This window comes from Gigantopelta aegis, chromosome 14 (genome assembly GCF_016097555.1).
Source record: "Gigantopelta aegis isolate Gae_Host chromosome 14, Gae_host_genome, whole genome shotgun sequence".
NCBI classification, from domain to species: domain Eukaryota; kingdom Metazoa; phylum Mollusca; class Gastropoda; order Neomphalida; family Peltospiridae; genus Gigantopelta; species Gigantopelta aegis.
Window position 1 is genome coordinate 29,721,427 of NC_054712.1, and position 21,735 is coordinate 29,743,161.

The following is a 21,735-nucleotide window of genomic DNA, read 5'->3' on the forward strand; positions in this document are numbered from 1 at the left end:
AGGGATCTTTTATTTGTGCTTCCCACAGGCAGGATAGCACAAACCATGGCCTTTATTGAACCGGTTATGGATCACTGGTCGGTGCAAGTGGTTTACACCTACCCATTGAGCCTTGCGGAGCACTCGCTCAGGGTTTGGTGTCGGTATCTGGATTAAAAATTCTATGCCTCGACTGGGATCCGAACCCATTACCTACCAGACTGTAGACCGATGGCCTAACCACGACGCCACCAAGGCCGGTTTAATAAATGGATGCCAAAAGATATCCTTGGTGCAGATGTTTATTAAAGTCGCAGACCCTAGTTTCAACCAGTGAAAATAGACGTTAAGTTTGGTTACTTTACAAATATGTAACACATTTGGATTATTTTTACAATAAAGTGAAATAAGAGCATTTGACGTTGAAACTGGGAAATATGTTTTTAAAAATAGACTTGAACAGCATCTCCATAACCGTTACTTCTCAAAGGTACGTGAGTTTTTAAATGCATTCCGTTGTATTAGAAACACCATGATGACCAGGGGCCGGTTTTATGAAGCGATCTTAGCGCTAAGATCACCTTAAGTGCATTGCTATGGTATGCGATTAAAATGATCGTGGCGCTTAGATGCATTGCTACCGTATGCGATTAAAATTATCGTGGCGCTAAGATGCATTGCTACTGTATGCGATTAAAATTCTCTTTGCGCTAAGATCGCTTCGTAAAGCGGGCCCAGAAACATATCAGCTGTATGGAAATGGTTGATATACACAACCACCACAACAACAAAAACCGGATGTAATAGTGAAAGAAAAAACGCTTGATTTGTTTAACGACACCACTAGAGCACACCGATTTATTATTAATCTCCGACTATTGGATGTCAAACATCTGGTAATTTTGACATATAGTCTTAGAGAGGAAACTCGCTACATGTTCCCCTTTGTAACAAGGGATCTTTTATATGCACTATCCCACATACTTGAGCGCACATACCACGGTCTTTGATATACCAGTTGTGGTACACTGGCTGTAGCGAGAAATAGCTAAATGGGTCCACCGACGGGGGTCGATCCAAGACCAACCGCGCACCAGGCGAACGTTTTACCGCTAGGTTACGTCCTGCCCCTGTGATAGTGAAAGATACGCCATGGTGTTTAAAAACTAGGGCCTGTCACTTTAACCTTGTTATGGTTAATTTCGATAGTTCCAATATATTAAAACAAAAGGTAGCGGGTTTCCTTTCTAAGACTGTATGTCAAAATGACCAAATGTTTGATATCCAATAGCCGATAATTAATAAATCACTGTGCTCTAGTAGTGTCGTTAAATAAAACAAACTAACTTTGTGATATACCAGTTGTGACGAGAAGAAACCCAATTGAAGAATGGTTCCAGAAGCGAGGTTCGATCCTACGACCCAATCACTTCGGGTATGCGCTCTACTGACTGAGCTGAGTCCCTCCTAGTATGTAGGCTAAATAATAAAAACATAGCGGATGATTCAAATACACGAGTTTCCCTTCTACTTTTTTTTTTTGGTCATTTAACATATAAATCATATTGATGTATGTACTTACCTTGTATGACACCCAATAGCCGATCACTATTTTTTGTGCTGGGTGTCGTTAAACATTCATCCATTCCATTTAACATGCATGTAGTAGTTACAGGCCCTTAGGAACGAAATCTAGAGTAAGTGACATCCTCTAGCGGGTGATAATGATTACAGTCTCAATAATGGGGTGGGGGGGGGGGGCACAAGTCATATTTCTATCTTTGTTTATATAGAGTAGGACAATATTTGTTTCTCCGAGTGGAGTTCTACGAGCCTGGTGTATTGCTACGATTTTCCTGACAAATGGTTTTGATGCTATTGTAACACATTTCCAACCGACTGAGCATTTGTGATCACTAAAATTACGTATGAAATGTATTTTTGTTTAGAATACCAGTTTCTCTATATTGCATGGCGTTTCTGATCGCCTGAATGTTTTCAGAAGCCGAGACTACATGTTACCCACCAATAAAAGTTCGGTTTGTTTAACGATACCACTAGAGCACATTGATTTATTAATCATCGGCTATTGGATGTCAAACATTTGGTATTTTCGACATATAGTCTTAGAGAGGAAACCCGCTACATTTTCCCATTAGTAGCAAGGGATCTTTTGTATGCACCATCACACAGACAGGATAGCACATACCACGGACTGATAAGTCGTTCACCCTGGATATACTCACATCTAGATGGATAAGACCAGTACCACTGGCGTAGGAAGAGGTTGGGGGTGGGGGCAGCAGCGATGATTTTTATATATTATTACATGTATGTATGTATGTATGTATGTACATGTATATGTATGTATGTATGTATATATATATATATATATATGTGTGTGTGTGTGTGTGTGTGTGTGTGTAGGAAGTGGTTGGCGGGGCATCACTATTTATGCTCATTTGCACAGTTAATAACAGACAACTTTTGTTGAATAATGATCATACATTTTGACATTGACTCTTTTAATATTATCATTTTGTGTTATCCAAATTAAGGAGCATGGAACACCATTTATATTTATCTCATTTGCATAATCGAAATTTCCTGAAACAGCCTATAACAGGAAGTGTTTGTTGTCTAGAACTTAAAAAAAAGTCGGATCTATTATCTGTTGTTGTTTCTGTGAAAATTAGCGACAGATGTGGTTGTTTTAATGTTTGCTGTGCAGACTTATGTGCCGTCATGCACGCCAAGTAAATACACGGGGTGCCACTAAAAATGTGCTCATTACTTCAGTTTAAAAAAAAAAAATAATAATAACTTTCAGTAGTAACACGTTTATTGTTCCATTGTACTGTGGCGGTGAAACAAATATTTTTAAAGAAAGATTTTAAGTTTAAAATATAACACAAATGCTGAGGTGAGCAGACTTAGGTGCCACCAGTGTATGTAGGCCTATAGCATCTATTATATGTCCTTTGTGTTTTCCTTTTAAAACGTTGGGTATTGTTAACGTCTAATAACGTGTTATGAGCTAAGTATATATATATATATATATATATATATATATATATATATATATATATATATATATATATATATATATGTAGCGTACGTCCAGGCCCGTAGCATGGTGGACATTGGGGGGGGGGGGGGGGGGGGGCAATTGAACGAGCTAGGGGCATGATTCAAAGGTTATTTGCCCGTTACTGTAACTCTCGCAGTTAATCTCGATCCGTTAGTCTCACTACAACTTTTACATTCAATTATCAACAAAACAAAACAAAAAATTATGCTACCGGCTTAACACCGGATGACGTTACTGTTACTCAGTGCATTTATAGCGTGCTTGTGTGTGCCTGAGATTCAAAGGTTTTGTATGCACACGCAGCTCGAACAATAACTGACACATCAAAGTGTATTTTTTGTCTACTCATACGTCGTGTACCGGTGTATTTGTTCTCATATCAGGACAAATGTGTACACAAACTGAATTTCTTCCCCTTACGTCGCTCTTAAATGACTTTTAATGGCTGAGAAAGCCATAAATATTACGTTTTAAAGACGTTTGAAAACAAAATCTTTGTTTTACAAACTATTACAACTGAGTAAATATGTGCAAATCATTTAGTAAATATATATATGGTCGTCTATAAAAGGTGTTCAGAAATATTTTCGAACCGTAATATTGCTCGAAATGAAGACCACTCGGCGAAAACAATACATGATCATTATATGGACGTTTTAAGCGTCGCCACTAAATAATGGACTTTTAATCCATTAGGTTCACCAATCTAATATTACAACAATTATTTTACAATATGCATTCTATTTGAGTCGAACAAAGGGAATTTTGTAAACTAATGTTACAAAAAATTACCGTAATATACCATAAACAGATAATATACCCAGACGGTGTATTATTAAAACCATCCTTAGTGTAATTAAATCCGTTAAATTGCATGGAATGTGAAGTCCATTGAGGTTCATACAGATTTTAAAAGTGCTTGAATTTGTGTGGATTTAAATAAAAACACTTACATTTGTTCATTATTTCTCATGGTAACCTTGACAGTGTGAACAGCCAGTTACATTTGGTCTTGATAAAGGGGAAAAATAACTCGTCTTATTGAGTATATATTTGATCGGATATGTCATAGTTCTACATAACCTAACAGAACATTATTTTATTATTCTGCTCATCAAAAATATGGTCCCAATATTGTTAAACATTGTTTTTTTTTATCTTTGACGTATAGAGTTGCAGATTTTATATGGGTCTGAGACCCGTTCTACGAAACGATCTTAGGCCTAAGATCACCTAACTGCACAGCTAACATATGTACTTAAGGTGATCTTAGCGCTAACATCGCTGTAACTACACAGCTAACATATGTACTTAAGGTGATCTTAGCGCTAACATCGCTGTAACTACACAGCTAACATATGTACTTAAGGTGATCTTTGCGCTAACATCGCTTTGTGGAACGGGGCCCTGCATAATAAGAACGGCAGATCTAGCTCAGTCGATAGGCGCTCGTTACAGGTGCTTGGGTCGTAGGATCGAATACTCCCATCCCGACCGGTGACCCATCACCAGGGGCGTGCGCAGGAAATTTTGCAAGGGGGGGGGAGGGGGTCGCGGTGTCTGGCAAAGCCCGTGGCGGGGTGTCATTGGGACCCTCCCCCCCCCCCCCCCCGAAAATTTTGAAAAATTGACCCCTTCTAGGGCTATTCTGAGGTATTTTCTGCTGGCTAGTCGAGCTGCTTTCCGACAAAAAAAAGTTCGCCTTGAGCGGGGGGGGGGGGGGGGGGGGTTCGACCCCCCCCCCCCCTGCGCACGCGCCTGATCACTGCTGTCCTGTTTGTAGGAAAGTGTATGTAAAAGATATCTTGCTGTTAATGGAAAATGTTTCATTTCTAACACTATTCTAGTATGTCAAAATTATCAAATGTTTGACACCCAAAAGCCGAAGATTAATAAATCAATGTACTCTAGTTGTGTCGTCAAATATAACACACTATAAGTTTATAACTGTAGAGAGAGAGAGAGAGAGAGAGAGAGAGAGAGAGAGAGAGAGAGAGAGAGAGAGAGAGAGAGAGAGAGAGAGAGAGAGAGAGAGAGACAGAGACAGAAACAGAGAAAAATTTATCTTATCGCAAAATCTGCAAGGGATGTACTATATGCCCTTTCGCAAAGACAGGACAGCATAAACCATGTCCTCGCAAAAATGCATGATATTTTTAAACAGTTTGTTAAAGTTTGTTTTGTTTAACAACACCATTAGAACACATTGATTAATGATTAATTAATTATTGGATGTCAAACATTTGGTAATTGTGACCGAGTCTTCAGAGAAAACCCGCTATATTTTTCCATTAGCACCAAGGACTCTTTTATATGCGCTTTCCTACAGACAGGAAAGCACATACCACGGTCTTTAACAGGTTGTGGTTCACTAGTATTAACGAGAGAAAAACCTCAGTCAGTTGAATGGATCCACAGAAATGATTCGATCCTGCGACCCACACACGTCAGGCGAGTGCTCAACCGACTTGAGCTCAATCCCGTCCCCTGTAGTCCAACGATGAAAGAATCCCCGGTACTGGAAATTGTAAATGTTTTTAATTGTTTATATCGTATTTATAACCGTCACGTTACGGGATGTGGCACAGTTGTACAGCACTCGACTGAGGTGAGATAGATCGCAGGATCGATCGACATCCAAGGAAACATTTTATTCCCGCCCCAACCAGGGTCTCGCGACTGGCACGTCGAAGGCCATAGTGTGGACGGGCCTGTCCGTGAGAACTTGCGTGTGGCGGCAGCGCTTTTCTTATATCTTTCTTTTTCTCGACCAAGTGACGAAATGACCATAATTAGCCGCAGTTCAAAATACCCTGAGGTGTCTTTAAAATGTATTTCTTTATTTTTTTTTTAAAGGGACATTCCTTAGTTTGCTGCATTGTAAGATGTTTCCGACTAATAAAATATTTCTTCGATTAAACTTTCATATTAAATATATTTTCTTGTTTAGAATATCAGTGTCTGTATATTCAATGTGTTTCTGGTCGTCTTAATATTTGAAGCCCAAATTGGATATTTGATATGTAATTACAATCGCTAAAAAGTGTCCGTTAGTCGAAAACATCTTTAAAATTGCAGCAAACCCAGGAATGTCCCTTTAACCTTCGGATGGGAACAAAAACTCGGGGACACTAATGGCGATCGCTCCTCTGACCCACTGGACATCAAGCATTGGCATAAATAAAAACGATAACCCATTACTGGCAGAAACATGTCAGTAACGATTAGTGCAGACGGTGAGCTGCGAGCAGGAGCGTATTATAATCCGAATATTATAGTGAGGATAATATCAATGGCGGATCAGTTCACTGATAAGGTTAAGTAACCATGATGTCTTCAAGTGGCTGTCTTCCATTCCTCGGGGGGTGGGGGTGGGCGGGACGTAGCCCAGTGGTAAAACGCTCTCTTGATGCGCGGTCGGTCTGGGATCGATCCCCGTCGGTGGGCCCATTGGGCTATTTCTCGTTTCCAGCCAGTGCACTGCTATTGGTTTTCTTGTTTCGTTTGTTTGCTTTTTTCCTATCATTGCTTTACAAATGTGACACTGTTGTGATTTTTTTTTTATCTGGCCAATAAATGTATGCAATTTTATTTCATCCAATACCACTGGGTCCAATAGCCTTGTTCTTGAAACAATGTATACCTGTAAAAATAAGCACTGTAACTTCTTTTTTTTCTTCTTTTTTATTTGGGGGGAAGGGTGGGGGCAAAACTAGGAGTATTGTAAAAACATCTCATTATAACGAAAACGAGTCATGAAACGTTGATACTTCAGATGAGGTCTTGAGGTATTCAAATTTATCAGTCATAATTTGGTTGGTGTACTGCATATTATAGTATTTTAACATTATCGACTAAAGGATTTTATTTGATATAGTACACCCCAAAAGCAATTTATATGCCTTTCTTCAACGCACACTATATCGCGGGGTCCGATTAAATAATACATGTTTATAGGATCTTAACGGCTAATGACTGTCCACGTTCAAGGTTACCGCTGTACACCTGTAATGCTCGGCACACACCTGCCGATTAACGTCGACTAGACATTGGCGTCGGCGTTAATCGGTAGGTGTGTACAGGGCAGAGAAGACGCGTTGCTCGCATCTAATCTCCTCTTTTGCCCTGATTAGACTGTCGCATCGGCTTGGAAATGCAAGTGAACATTTTCAAAGTACTGCCGACTGGACAGTCGAGTGGGCGTTAATCAGTAGGTATGTACCAAGCTTTAGCATATTTCTTTACAGCCTTCTCCATAATGCATACATGTTACGACAGTAATGTATTTTTGCAATTTAAATATGAACAGAAATAAATATTATTGAAAGAGAAAAAAGAAAGAAAGAAAGAATAATCGGTCTGCATTCACCCCAGTCAATACCTGGCTAGCCGACGGGCGCAAGCGGGAAGCTATGTTTTCATTAATGCGGCTGCGGTGCAGGTATGGGTGCGTCAAATATTGCACACCATTGGTTTTATAGCAAGTGTTTCTATTAATGCGATTTTTGTACGGCGCTAGCGCGGGAACGCTAGCAATTTTTATCGATCGGATCATGGGGCGATTCCAGTTAGCCCCGCATAAGAATCGCACAGAGGATTCTCCTAGATCGTAGGGGCTCCCCCCCTCCCCCCATCCCAACTTCCAACTATGTCTTGACACTTGATGTTGAAAAAGTTATCGAACTTGTATTAGACCAAATTTAAAGCGCGTGTATGTACAGATCCCCATCATCGAGATTTACAACATATCTAGGTTATATATAGTCACAGGTTACACAACTTACTAGGCCTTCTCCATAATGCATACATGTTGCGACAGTAATGCATTTTTGCAATTTAAATATGTACAGAAATGAATATTATTGAAAGAGAAAAAGAAAGAAAGAAAGAATAAAGGAAACAGATTAAAAAAACGCAGTGAAGTTCTCCGTGTTCCATAATTAGACATCAGGTTTCAAAGTTCGAACTTAACGGTCGCCCGATCGCCCCTGGCGACTGAGACGACGACGGGCGACTGAAAACCCACTTTTAAATCAATAATTAATTAATTAATAAATAAAAGTACAGCTATGTAGCCTACTTTGCACCATGAAAAAGTGTAGGTCTGCTTTTACATATAAACATATGCTCAATATAAGAATAGGTGTAAGTGGCATGTAAAATTGGGCACAAATTCATGTCGACAAGATTCAGCCCTGGTTATGTGTACACGTCATAGATTGTATCCACCGAACATTATATTTTAGGGGTTTTTTAAAATTATTATTTTTTCATTGAGATGGGGGGGGTGGGGGGGGGGGGGGGAGGAGTTGTGTCGATTATACCAGTGCTCAACGTTTGGTGAACGCAAGCATCTTTGTTGGAAATTGGAATTATATAATCCTATTATCTAATTTAATATGAAACACGTCCTGACACGTGCGTAGCTCGTGTTCTAACTTCTAACACGTGCATAGTTCGTGACCCATCACGTGCATAGTTCGTGTTTACCACTCGTGGCTCATCGCGTCTCATGAATACTAAGTAGATGTTAACAGTGACAGTGGGGAGTCACAGTGGCATGTCTGTTATTTATTTAAAGAGTGGGTTGATTGAGTGCAGGAAAATACTCAAAATAAATTTTTTCTCTTATAATCTGTTGCAATATTGTTGTTTTTTTAGAAAATATTATTCGGGCAAGTGAAAATAGATCCGGGCAAGTGAAAATAGATCCGGGCAAGTGAAAATAGAACCGGGCAAGTGAAAGTGCTGTCACCACTTGTCCGGATGGCAACTCAAAAAAAAGTTAAGCACAGACACCGAGGTTTGGTAAAAGAAAACACAAAACAGAAATAAGGCATCGCAATGATTACGTAATGAATATCTATATATCTATATATATATATATATATATATATATATATATATATATATATATCTGTATCTGTATATGTATATATGTGTGTGTGTGTGTATGTGTGTGTGTGTGTGTGTGTGTGTGTGTGTGTGTGTGTGTGTGTGTGTGTGTGTACTAGAGGCTCGCATAATACAATTTATATTCCTAATATATGATACTGACGATACCGAAAAACACTATGTATTTTTGCAATTTAAATATGAACAGATGCGCAATCGGTCTAGGATCGATTCCAGTCTATGGGCCCATTGGGTTATTTATCGTTCAATCCAGTGCACCACAACTGGTATATCAAAAGCTGTGGTATGTGTTATCCTGTCTGTGGGATGGTGCATATAAAATATATCTAGCTACTAATGGAAAAATGTAGCGGGTTTCCTCTCCAAGACTTTATGTCAAAATTACCAAATGTTGAGCATCCAATAGCCGATGTTTTAATAAATCAATTGTTCTAGTGGTGTCGTTAAACAAAAACAAACTTTTATTTGCGTCAAGAACAGGCATGCTTGAGCCTTGAGTGAATATCAATATTATAACGGCATGATTTTACTTAACATAAAAGTCGCTATATACACGGCGGCCGTGTATATAGCCTAAGCTAATGAAACTTCAAGTACATCGATTTATTAATAATCGGCTATTGGATGTCAAACGTTTATTAAAATTGATATATATATTATTAGAGAGGAAACCTGCTACATGTTTTCAATTAACTGCAAGGGATCTTTTACATGCACTATCCCATAGACGGGGCAGCACCACGGCCTTTGATATACCAATCATGGTGCACTGGCTCAGTGGGCCTACTGACGGGGTCGATCCTAGACCGACCGCACATCAGGCGATCGCTTTTCCACTGTGTTACGTCCCGCTAACGAGTGCTGACTATGAACATGGCGGTATTGTATTGGCAGACGTCACCACACCCCATCTAAAGATAAAGCATACATATCGTGTATCGAGAGATGTGTCCAAACTGATACAGAAGAAAACAATAAACCTCAATAAAATAAAAGAACAACAACAAAAACCAAGCAAACAAACAAAAAATTAAGAAAGAAAGAAAGAACTTTTATTTATTGAAGTTATACAGCTTTTCACCACTATTATTACATATATGCCTCCCCTCCACCCCACCTAAAACAGGAGAAATCATTTATTAATAACACAAGCGAAATAATTGATTATTCTCATTGTGGCAAAGATATCATTTCGCACCCTATGTTAAAGGTCATGATGGGCGCTGTCTTGGTTATATGTAAATTTGGGTTCATTCTTAACAAATGTCTAGAGCAAATGTCTGCATTATTACGTTACGTCTAATATCCGTTATCTAAACACGGTGAAAGGGTGTCGTTAAAAACCCTCTATTCTTTCATCTGGGAGCTTAACTTGTTCCACAATTACTCAGCTACTGGCACTTGACGTTTTCTTTACCGTTAAACGTAACAGCTCGTTTCAACTGTCGTGCTATGTCGCTACTTGTCGACATGGAGATGGCGTCAATATTTACACATGTCACACTACACATGACCTGTGTATTAAAATCTCTACTGTGGAGTGCGTGATCAATATATGCGGTATTTGACGCACTCAATCTGATTTCTCCAATCAGTGTATCGGAGTTTCGATCTGTAACACACTGTTCGGTGTGTGCTCCAATTTCACCTCATCAGGTAAGTTTTGAAAGCGTTGATAAGCCGCATTTATTACATTATAATCAGTGGCGGATTTAGAGGGGTTCCATAGAACTCACTCCGCCCTCTCTAGTTAGCTACCTATACATGTGTTTACAATAAATGGATAAAATCTGAAGTTAAGCACACTTACCTAAATAATAATAGCTATGTTTTGCACTGACACCTCACCCTACTGTTTGATACCTACTGAACACTATGGTTCAATAATAGGAAAACATATCCGTCCCTCTATCTCTCTGTCTGTCTGTCTGTTTGCCTGTCTGTCTGCCTGTCTGTCTCCCCCCTCCCCTCTGTCTCTCTCTCAGTCTGTCTCTGTATGTCAGTTTCTCTCTCTCTCTCTCTCTCTCTCTCTCTCTCTCTCTCTCTCTCTCTCTCTCTCTCTCTCTCTCTCTCTCTCTCTCTCTCTCTCTCTCCCACCATGTCTGTGTGTGTGTCTACTTATGTTTATGCTTATGTTTATGTCTTTGTGTATATATATATGTCTATAACTGTATGTTTCAAAGACATGAAATGTCGTCGTGAGTGTTGTGCTGAGTGTAGTAATTTAAACAAATAACAAATTGCAATAAAAATATGTTTCCGATTCCATCCTATGCTAGCTTGAACGCTAGACTTAACTGTTTATCGCCAAACCAATTATTGAATGTCTTTGATCAGCGGAATTTTTTTATTTATTGCATATTCATTAACGTGTCATTTTGTACATAACTTCTTTTATGAAATAATGATTTTATTTTTTTTGTCAACGATTCAGACTGCATACAGTTGCTACAAGTGTTAATAAATAAACACGATACATAATCCACGATACGATACGCATTACGATACATAGCCCACGATACGAAACGTATCACGATACATAGCCCACGACACGATACGTATTACAATACATAGCCCATGATACGATACGTATCATGATACGTAGCCCACGATACGATACGCATTACGATACATAGCCCACGATACGAAACCTATCACGATACATAGCCCACGATACGATACGTATCACAATACATAGCCCACGATACGATACGTATCACGATACATAACCCACGATACGATAGGTATCACGATACACAGCTCACGATACGATACGTATCTCAAAATCGATACACAAACAAGGGTACCGTATATCGTAGGATGCGCCGGTGTTTCGTGACACCCCAAGCTATTTGAATATATAGGTATACCATTTAAATATTGTCCTTGTAGACTCCACCCTCCTCGCCTTCCCGTCATCTCCTGCCCTCCTCCCCTGCCCTTCCCTCCTTTTCAAGTTTCAAGCAACACCGAACAAGTCGGGTGCCCCATTTATTTATCGATGTTCTACATATTTACAATTAACCGGATTCTCCTAGAATATTAAAAATATATGTACCTTTTAAAGTGCCTATGCATGCATCTTAATAAAATAACCGGCCTCGGTGGCGTCGTGGTTAGGCCATCGGTCTACAGGCTGGTAGGTACTGGGTTCGGATCCCAGTCGAGGCATGGGATTTTAAAAAAGAGTAGCCTATGTGGCGACAGTGGTTTTCCTCTAAAAACACTGTCAGAATGACCATATGTTTGACGTCCAATAGCCGATGATAAGATAAAAAATCAATGTGCTCTAGTGGTGTCGTTAAATATAACAAACTTTACTTAATAAAATATTAGGTGCATGCTTGTGTTCTTGTTTTCTTTAAAAACTTTAGTGTATGCTGTTTAAAATTAAATATTTAAAAACTGCTAACCCGCTTTGCGGACCTGGCCTCCAAAGCTACAAGCCGGGAAACCCAGGGTTATTTCCCCCGCCGTGGGCTACGCGTCAGCGCCGCTTTTGTGTCATCTTTGTTTAAATAGTAGAACTTTGCGCCATGTTCAGTTGGTTTCAGACAAGTTGTCGAACACTGTACGTGTCTACCGCTCTATACATGTTCGATCGACGGGAATGTCTACTTAGTGTGACATGCACCACACACTACATGCATTGAAGTCCCGTAAAGTGCTGTTAACAATCGCGATGCATGCATAGGCAGGTATTAAACAGAGAATAACGAGTTAATGACGTCGGATATCTGGTTTATCCTGTGAAGGCTCAGTCAAGCGGAATTTCTCATTCGGCCTGAACAGGATCAAGCAGATATCCGATGTCATTAACTAGTTATTATCTTTAACCTGCAGATCATAAACATTAAAGGAAAAAGCCATCATTTCTGTTATTTCAGCCACATTCCAGCGATTTTGTAATGTCGCTATACGTGTGACGTCACACGGGTGACACCAAAAGTCATATCCCAGTCGCGGATTCAGGATTTTTTAATAGAAGGGGTGCACAACCTATTGTAGTTTTTGAAAATAGAATTTAAAGATCCTTGACAGGTGGACGGGATAACTTTGCATTTTTGTGTATTCTGTAATACATATTGTTTAACCCCAAAATTTGGGGCCCGGGCTCCTTGGGGCCCCACCTGAATGCGCGCCTGTGTCCTGCTGGTAGCAGGATATGACTTTGCTTAACCGCCATCAGTCAATAGAAACGGTGGTTGCAGGATGAAAAACAGTATTCAGTCAATATCTCATCCCTGTCCTGTTCTGTTCTGTGTGACCGGCCTCGGTGGCGTCATGGTTAGGCCATCGGTCTACAGGCTGGTAGGTACTAGGTTCGGATCCCAGTCGAGGCATGGGATTTTTAATCCAGATACCGACTCCAAACCCTGAGTGAGTGCACCGCAAGGCTCAATGGGTAGGTGTAAACCACTTGCACCGACCAGTGATCCATAACTGGTTCAACAAAGGCCATGGTTTGTGCTATCCTGCCTGTGGGAAGCGCAAATAAAAGATCCCTTGCTGCTAATCGGAAGAGTAGCCCATATAGTGGTGACAGCGGGTTTCCTCTCAAAATTTGTGTGGTCCTTAACCATATATCGGACGCCATATAACCGTAAATAAAATGTGTTGAGTGCGTCGTTAAATAAAACATTTCTTTCTTTCTGTTCTGTGTGATTGGATCTTTGTGTTGTTGTTCGAATATTAGCAAATGATTTTCGAGACCACGCAAACAGCTGAATTCTGTTGAAGGACACCACTGCAAAATATATCCAAGTAAATAGACTGCCCCATCTCCACTTCGTATTACCTTCCTTCTACTGTGAATATTGTAAATTTTTAGTCTTTTGTTCGATTTATAGGTTAGTACATGTAGTGTTTCGTTGTTTAAAATATCATATGTAGTGTCTCCTTCCCTGATATGTGAATTTGTACAAAATATAATCCGTTTAGTTTGGATGTGGTGACCTTACCCTGGATTTTCCTAAAAAAAATTTAAAAATACGACCACCGTGTAGATAGCCACTGTTATGTTAAAATATGGAGGCATTCATTGCCGTTGTATTTATAGAAAGAAAGAAAGAAATATTTTATTTAACGACGCACTCGACACATTTTATTTACGGTTATATGGCGTCAGACATATGGTTAAGGACCACACAGATATTGAGAGAGGAAACCCGCTGTCGCCACTTCATGGGCTACTCTTTTCGATTAGCAGCAAGGGATCTTTTATATGCACCATAGCGCAGCCAGGGTGGTACATACCACAGCCATTGATATACCAGTCGTGGTGCACTGGCTGGAACGAGAAATAGCCCAATGGGCCCACCGACGTTGTATTTATTATAGAATGCAACTGTGTACGCAATAGTTTGCACGATATGTGTACGATAGTTGAATGAAGTGTGACATCGGACAAGTACCAAGAAAGCTATCGACAGTGCAGATCAAAAGATGCGAGTCGATCAGAGTGGTCGGAAACTGTTAAACCGGCCCGGCGTTTTATAATATAGAAATCTAGTGTTTGCTTTTCGAGATATCAATTTGTATATATGTAGTGTTTCCTTGTTCGAGGTGTCAGTTTGTATTTTTACAGCCGTTTGTTCGAGATATAGAGATTATTATACGAGCTTGTGTGTCATACTGATTTTACAAAACGAGTGTCAGGATTATTGAATTACCTGAGCGAGAGCGAGGGTAATACATGAATCCTGACACGAGTTTCGTAAAATCAGTACGATTCACACGCGAGTGTAATAATTTCTTTATTATCCACATTATCCAAAATATTATTTTTTGTGAATAGCAAGCTTGGACCATGTCAAAACGTTTCAAACATAACTAAAAAGAGATGACGAAACGACGTCATTTTCCGAAATGAATGAATGAATGAATGAATGTTTAACGACACCCCAGCACGAAAAATACATCGGCTATTGGGTGTCAAACTATGGTAAATGCAAACAGTAAGTGATGATCAACATCAATATAAGAATTCGAGTTTTAAATAAAAACAGTGTAAAGCAAACATACAAATATCACAGATAGATACTGACTTTTACTCAAAATTAAAATTTTGTGCTGTATTGGCCATTCTCAAAGAGAATGTTACACCCCTGCACCACGGTGAGGTTACAGCACGTGCAGGGGTTTCCGAAATGACGTCATTTTGATAAACGTTTACACAGGGGAAGCGGCAAGTGAGTATCAAAAGGTGGCTCTGGGTACTAGATTAGATGATTTGGGAGCATCAGAATGTATTAGCTTATGTACTTGGTGTCTCCTTGTCCATATATTATTTTATATATCTAGCGGATTTTTTTTTTTATTATTATTTTTTTTTTCTTCAGATATCACTTTGTAGGCTATATATGATGCTTCGTTTTTCAATATATCACTTTGTATATTTAGAGTAGTTGTTTGAGATACAAGTCTCTAGTCTATATATAGTGTTTTCCTATTCAAAATATCGTCTTTTATATGTAGTGTTTTTCACTGTATTGTAGACAGATCCGTCAGTGATTTGAAGACGAGCTATGTACAGACAGCGGTATCCGCAACGTCGCCGCGTCTCCGGTTATCGAGACTTCTCTCACTATCTACGTGAACGACGTCGACTGCGGTATGCACCACCTCGTAACAACTGGCGAAGACGAAGTTATGGACCGAGCCGAACGCGGCGTCGACGGTACGAAACGTTCGCCGAATGGTTGTCTCGTTACAGCGAAGCACCGAACACAAGACGGCCGGAAACTCCCGAAGAACCAAGTGAGAGACTGGTCTTAGTCTAGATTTAAATAAGTAATATAATATTACGCTGGTCCGGATATTGTTTACTTGCCTCTCCGATATAAAGTGGGAGGTGGGGATGGCGCGTGGGTGGGGTGGTTATAGATTCAAGTGTAATGGGTCACCGAATAGAAGACCTCCGAAAATTCCCGAAGATAAGAAAATGAGAGATAATTGTGTGTGTGTGTGTGTGTGTGTGTGTGTGTGTGTGTGTTGAAGCTATGCCCCCAATCCACAACCGTTTATATTTGCCTGGCGGCCTATGACACATTGCGGATGCCCCCACCCCCAATATAAAATACTGGCTACCCCATTGGAAATGCGCTAATTGTTCTTTCGGTTTTATTCAGTTGTAAAGCAGAAGATATACGGATAGCTGCAGATCCATCGATCCCCACCCCTTTTCTCGATGGACACATTAGTTTATAATTATTTGCTGCAAAACAACGATAACAAAATCAACTGATATACATCAAACGTTTTGCTATGTTTGTCTTCAAAACATATCTCTTTTTTTTTTATAAATATTTATTTTTATACTATTTTGATTTCCTTTATATAGAACCGGAACCGGAGCCAGAACCACTGACAGAAGACGAACTCTCCAAGGAACTCCACGTGCAGAAGATTGACATGCACATCCAATCAAACAGCGACGCGCATCACACGGACGAATATGAGTGTACAGAACCACGGGACAGGTGTCTCTCTCTGTCTGCCTCTCTCTCTGCCCCCCCCCCCTCTCCCCCCCCTCTCGTAGTCTCCTCTCCCCCCCCCCCCCCCCCTCCCCCCCCCCTCCCCTCTCTCTCTCTCTCACTCTCTCTCTCTCTCTCTCTCTCTCTCTCTCTCTCTCTCTCTCTCTCTCTCTCTCTCTCTCCTTCGTCTCTCTTCCTGTCTCTACATGTCTGTAGGCCCATGAAGAGGAGGAACGTAGCCCAATGGTAAAGCGCTCTATTGATGTGCACTCGGTCTAGGATCGATTCCTGTCGGTGGGGCCATTGAGCTATTTCTCATTCCAACCAGCGCACCACGACTGGTATATTAAAGGCCGTGGTGTGTGCTATCCTGTCTGTGGGATGGTGCATATAAAAGATCCATTACTACTAGTGAAAAAATGTACTTTCTTCTCTAAGACCATGTCAAAATTACCAAATGTTTGACATCCAACAGCCCTATCATTAATAAATCAATGAGTTCTAGTAATGTCTATCGCACTCTGTCCCTTTTTCTCTGTATCTTCCTGTCTTACTGTCTCTGTGTCTGTCTGTCTGTGTGTCTCTCTAAACATACATGTTTGTTTACTTGCTTCTTTAAATTTACATAATAGTTTCCACATGTATGTGACTTTCTGCTACTCCATCTATTAGTGTTATTACAACTGTATTACATACTGCCGTTTTAAACAGGATTTTGCCTCATATCTTGTTTCACATTGATCCCGCTCAGGCCAACACCCACCCCCCAACCCTGAGATCCTCTACCGCACTCACCCTTTTTATCTGCATGTGTGAAATGCTCCATATTTTGATAGATTTTCCACTGAAATGTTTCCCCAACCCCCACGTTTACAAAGCATTGTATTAGACTTTGTGCTGAGTATCGTTAAACGTACCTTTCGTTTCAAGTGATAACCCTTATGACCCGGAACTTATTGTACGAAGAGGTCAGGACTTCTTGCTGAGTATTTACCTGAACCGGCCCTATGACGTCAACAAGCACGACATGGCGCTGGTGTTTAAAACTGGTGAGACGAAAACACTTTTATATTGTTAGCTTAAGGCGCAAATTCCGTTTATCCGTAAACTGTTTATGAATACGTAGACGTAATTAATTAATACGAAGATACACACACTCATACGGAGGCGAGTAACTAATTAATAATACGTAGATACGCACACGCATACGGAAGCGAGTCAATAATAAATAATACGTAGATACGCACACGCATACGGAGGCGTGTAACTAATTAATAAGGCGTAGATACGCACACTCATGCGGAGGCGTGTAACTAATTAATAATACGTAGATACGCACACTCATGCGGTGGCGTGTAACTAATTAATAATGGGCCTACGTAGATACGCTTAAATATTTCCATATACTTACCATTTGTGACACCCAATAGCCGATATGTATTTTGGTGCTGGGGTATCGTTAAACAAACATTCATTCATTCACGTAGATACGCACACGCATACGGAGGCGAGCAACTAATTAATAAGGCGTAGATACGCACACGAATACGGAGACGTGTAACTAATTAATAATGCGTAGATACGCACACGCATACGGAGGTCTGTAACTAATTAATAATACGTAGATACGCACATTCATACGGAGGCGTGTAACTAATTAATAATAGGCCTATGTAGATACGCACACGCATACGGAGACGTGTAACTCATTAATAATGCGTAGATACGCACGCGCATACGGAGGCGTGTAACTAATTAATAAAGCGTAGATACGCACTCCATACGGAGGCGTATAACTAATTAATAATACATAGACATAGGTATGTAATGCCACTACAACGACTTATCTCTCAGTAACCACTAACCATCTGTCCTGGACAGAAATTCCAGATAGCTGAGGTGTGTGTATGCCCAGGACATCGTGCTTGAACCTTACTTGATATAAGTAGGAAAATAAGTTAAACATGAAATGAAAATGATGGCATATCAAAGGTCGTGATATGTGGGCCATCCAGTCTGTGGGATATCAAAGGTCGTGATATGTGGGCCATCCAGTCTGTGGGATAGTGCATATCAAAGGTCGTGGTATGTGGGCCATCCAGTCTGTGGGATAGTGCATATCAAAGGTCGTAATATGTGGGCCATCCAGTCTGTGGGATAGTGCATATCAAAGGTCGTGGTATGTGGGCCATCCAATCTGTGGGATAGTGCATATCAAAGGTCGTAATATGTGGGCCATCCAGTCTGTGGGATAGTGCATACGAAAGATCCCTTGCTGCATTTGGAAAAATGTAGGCTTTTCCTCTGATGACTACGTGTCAAAATTATTAAATGTTTGACATGTTCCTAAACAAAATAATATTTGAAAATGTTCTGCCCATATTGTAGGTGCTCTTTTAAAACGTTGCACGTCAGTACTAAAAAAATCCTGGATACTTTCTTAGCTTTGTATGCTCGTGAAACTTAAATTTCAACGTACTCTTATTTAATGTATAAATTGTTACTGAACAGGTGAAAGCCCGTCGATAGTGAACGGAAGCTGTGTGGAGTTCCCCCTGCTAGAGGAGGGGGAGGTGGAGTACAAGCCGTCCAGGTGGGGGGCTCGCATCATGAAGTGCGTCAACAACACCGTCGATGTGGCCGTCTTCCCGCCGTGCACCTGCTACATCGGCGAGTGGGAGCTCAGCGTCAAGACGATAGTGCAGGGCAAAGACCCCAATGACGTCGACGTTTGGGAATACGAGTGTCCGGATGACGTCACGATTTTGTTCAATCCTTGGTGCAAAGGTAATATTAGGAAATCAGACGCGGGTTTAGGCAGGTTCCAAGGGGGCGGCTCTTACCCTACATATGGTGAAGTCATTATTTTGTCTCATCTCAATACAGAGGCGGGATGTTGCCCAGTGGTAAAGCACTCGCTCGATGCGCGGTCGGTCTGGGATCGATCCCCGTCGGTGGGCCCATTGGGCTATTTCTCGTTCCAGCCAGAGCACCACGACTGGTATATCAAAGGCCGTGTCAACCCTGTCTGTGGAATGGTGCATATAAAAGATCCCTTGCTGCTAATCGAAAAGAGTAGACCATGAAGTGGCGACAGCGGGTTTCCTCTCTCAATATCTATGGTCCTTAACCATATGTCTGACGCCATATAACCGTAAATAAAATGTGTTGAGTGTGTCGTTACATAAAACTAAAACATTTCTTTCGTTATCTCAATGCAGGCGTCTGCAGGAATTTTAGCAGGCGGGAGGGGGGTGGGGGTGGGAAGTTTGTGACGAGGGATTTCGTTGACAAATGTCACTGAATTACATTAAATTAGTGTCACACCTCCTCTAGGCCCGTAGGGACAATGTACGGAATGGGCGGGGGGGGGGGGGGGGGGGGGGGGGGACAAAAACATTATGGGGGTTCGCAGTGGGAAAAAAAATTAAAAACGTTTTTGACTCAAATTACTACGGGTCTGTACACTATTAAAAGAAATGGTAGACACGCGCATGTCAAGAGATATATGCTTGTAAAGTAAAAGCATAATTTACAAAATATGGTTTTTTATTGGTCAAAAATTGTTTAATATATTCATCATGACCGACGATTAAGATGGGTATGGGCCGATTTTCCAACAAAATACTCCAGCTAATTGTATGCCAAATATAAAGGTTACCATTCGGAAAGTGTAAACAAGACATCCTATTTTACAGATGACTTGGTCTACATGTCTAATGACCTGGAGGAATACATCCTCAATGAAGCGGGCGTCCTCTACAGGGGAAACTCCTACTCTCCTGGGCCTAAGAAGTGGAATTTTGGCCAGGTGACTAAAACACACTCTTCATACATGTATCTATATATTCGTTTATTCATTTATTAATTCCTTCGTTCATTCAATGCTATTTCTTTTTGTTATTTCGTCAAGGACGCTTGTTAATACTTTGATTGCTTTTGCATCAGTTATATATACTATAGTTACGTTTAAATATACTTTTACATTACTAAAATGTTTTCAACAACATTAATTAACACCTACAACGCATGTTGGTACTGTCGTAATGGTAAATCGTGCTAGCACAAGTAGAGAAAATAATTATTAAAGTTTTGTCTTTTATTAATGAATTTCGGATGGGGGTGGGGGGTGGGGGTGGGGGGGGGGGAGCGGGTGTCACTAACCATTAATCAAGTTCGCATAAGTACATATATTTTTAACATTGCAGAACACATTACGCATAATAAAGCATTTGTTTTATTAAAATTTTAAATTGCGACCGTATTGCAAATTGCCATACGAGCGACGTTTAAATTTATTACTCAGAATTAATTGTTGGCACCTTTGTTTGCTAAACGTCGTAAATATGTCAATAATTGCTTTATTATCAGATACATCTATCAGTTATATGTTGAAACAATTTTATGATCAAAGTTCAATCGTGGCCAAGACGTAGCAAAATTACAGCTACGATGGTACCAACATCTGGTGTGGGACATATGCATTGATTAAGGATCACTAGGCTTTTTGGTCAGTTTTGATTAGCATTAGCAAGTTCTAATCACATATGATTTCTAAACATTTGACTAAATGGTGACTTAGCAAGTTTTGATCACATATAATTTCTAAACATTTTACTAAATTGTGACTTAGCAAGTTTTGATCACATATGATTTCTAAACATTTGACTAAATTGCGACTTAACTTGGTTATTATAAAACTTTTAGAGTCTGAGACTTTAACGTCATAGTAACACCATGCAAATGTCATGCGTGTGACGTCATTTGACGTTGAGTGATGCCAACTTTGTAAGCTTTGTAAAACCAAAAATAAATGTAGTTTTGACCATATATATATAGCAAAACGCCGAAGATATCTACTGACCCACATCAATGAATATTGTCGACTATATGTTAAAAGGGGAGGAGAGACTGAATCTAAACATGATTACAGTGCTATCTTGTTTCAGTTTGATCGGGGTATTCTGGACGCCTCTTTACACCTGATGTACATGGGATTTGGTTACAGATCCTGGGGGCGAACCGGCGACCCTGTCAAAGTCGCGCGGGTCTTATCACAAGTCGTAAGTCTCTAAATATAAAGACTACCTTCTCATATTACAATATAAAGACCATCTACCCATGTAAGCCTGTCTGAAAACACAGACTGCTTACACCCTCTCTCTCTCTCTCTCTCTCTCTCTCTCTCTCTCTCTCTCTCTCTCTCTCTCTCTCTCTCTCTCTCTCTCTCTCTCTCTCTCTCTCTCTCTCTGTGTGTGTGTGTGTGTGTGTGTG

General features: G+C 40.3%; 1 protein-coding gene across 1 annotated transcript in view; it reads left to right on the forward strand.

Annotated features, from left to right (window-relative positions):
* Window positions 1-21,735, forward strand: part of LOC121389177 — a 65,843-nt gene that overhangs the window by 32,412 nt on the left and 11,696 nt on the right. The window contains exons 17-23 of the mRNA XM_041520783.1: window positions 433-469; window positions 15,507-15,745; window positions 16,329-16,467; window positions 17,392-17,510; window positions 18,973-19,248; window positions 20,160-20,272; window positions 21,411-21,524. Of these exons, the coding sequence (XP_041376717.1) occupies window positions 433-469; window positions 15,507-15,745; window positions 16,329-16,467; window positions 17,392-17,510; window positions 18,973-19,248; window positions 20,160-20,272; window positions 21,411-21,524 (1,037 nt within the window). The remainder of the gene's footprint in view (window positions 1-432; window positions 470-15,506; window positions 15,746-16,328; window positions 16,468-17,391; window positions 17,511-18,972; window positions 19,249-20,159; window positions 20,273-21,410; window positions 21,525-21,735) is intronic.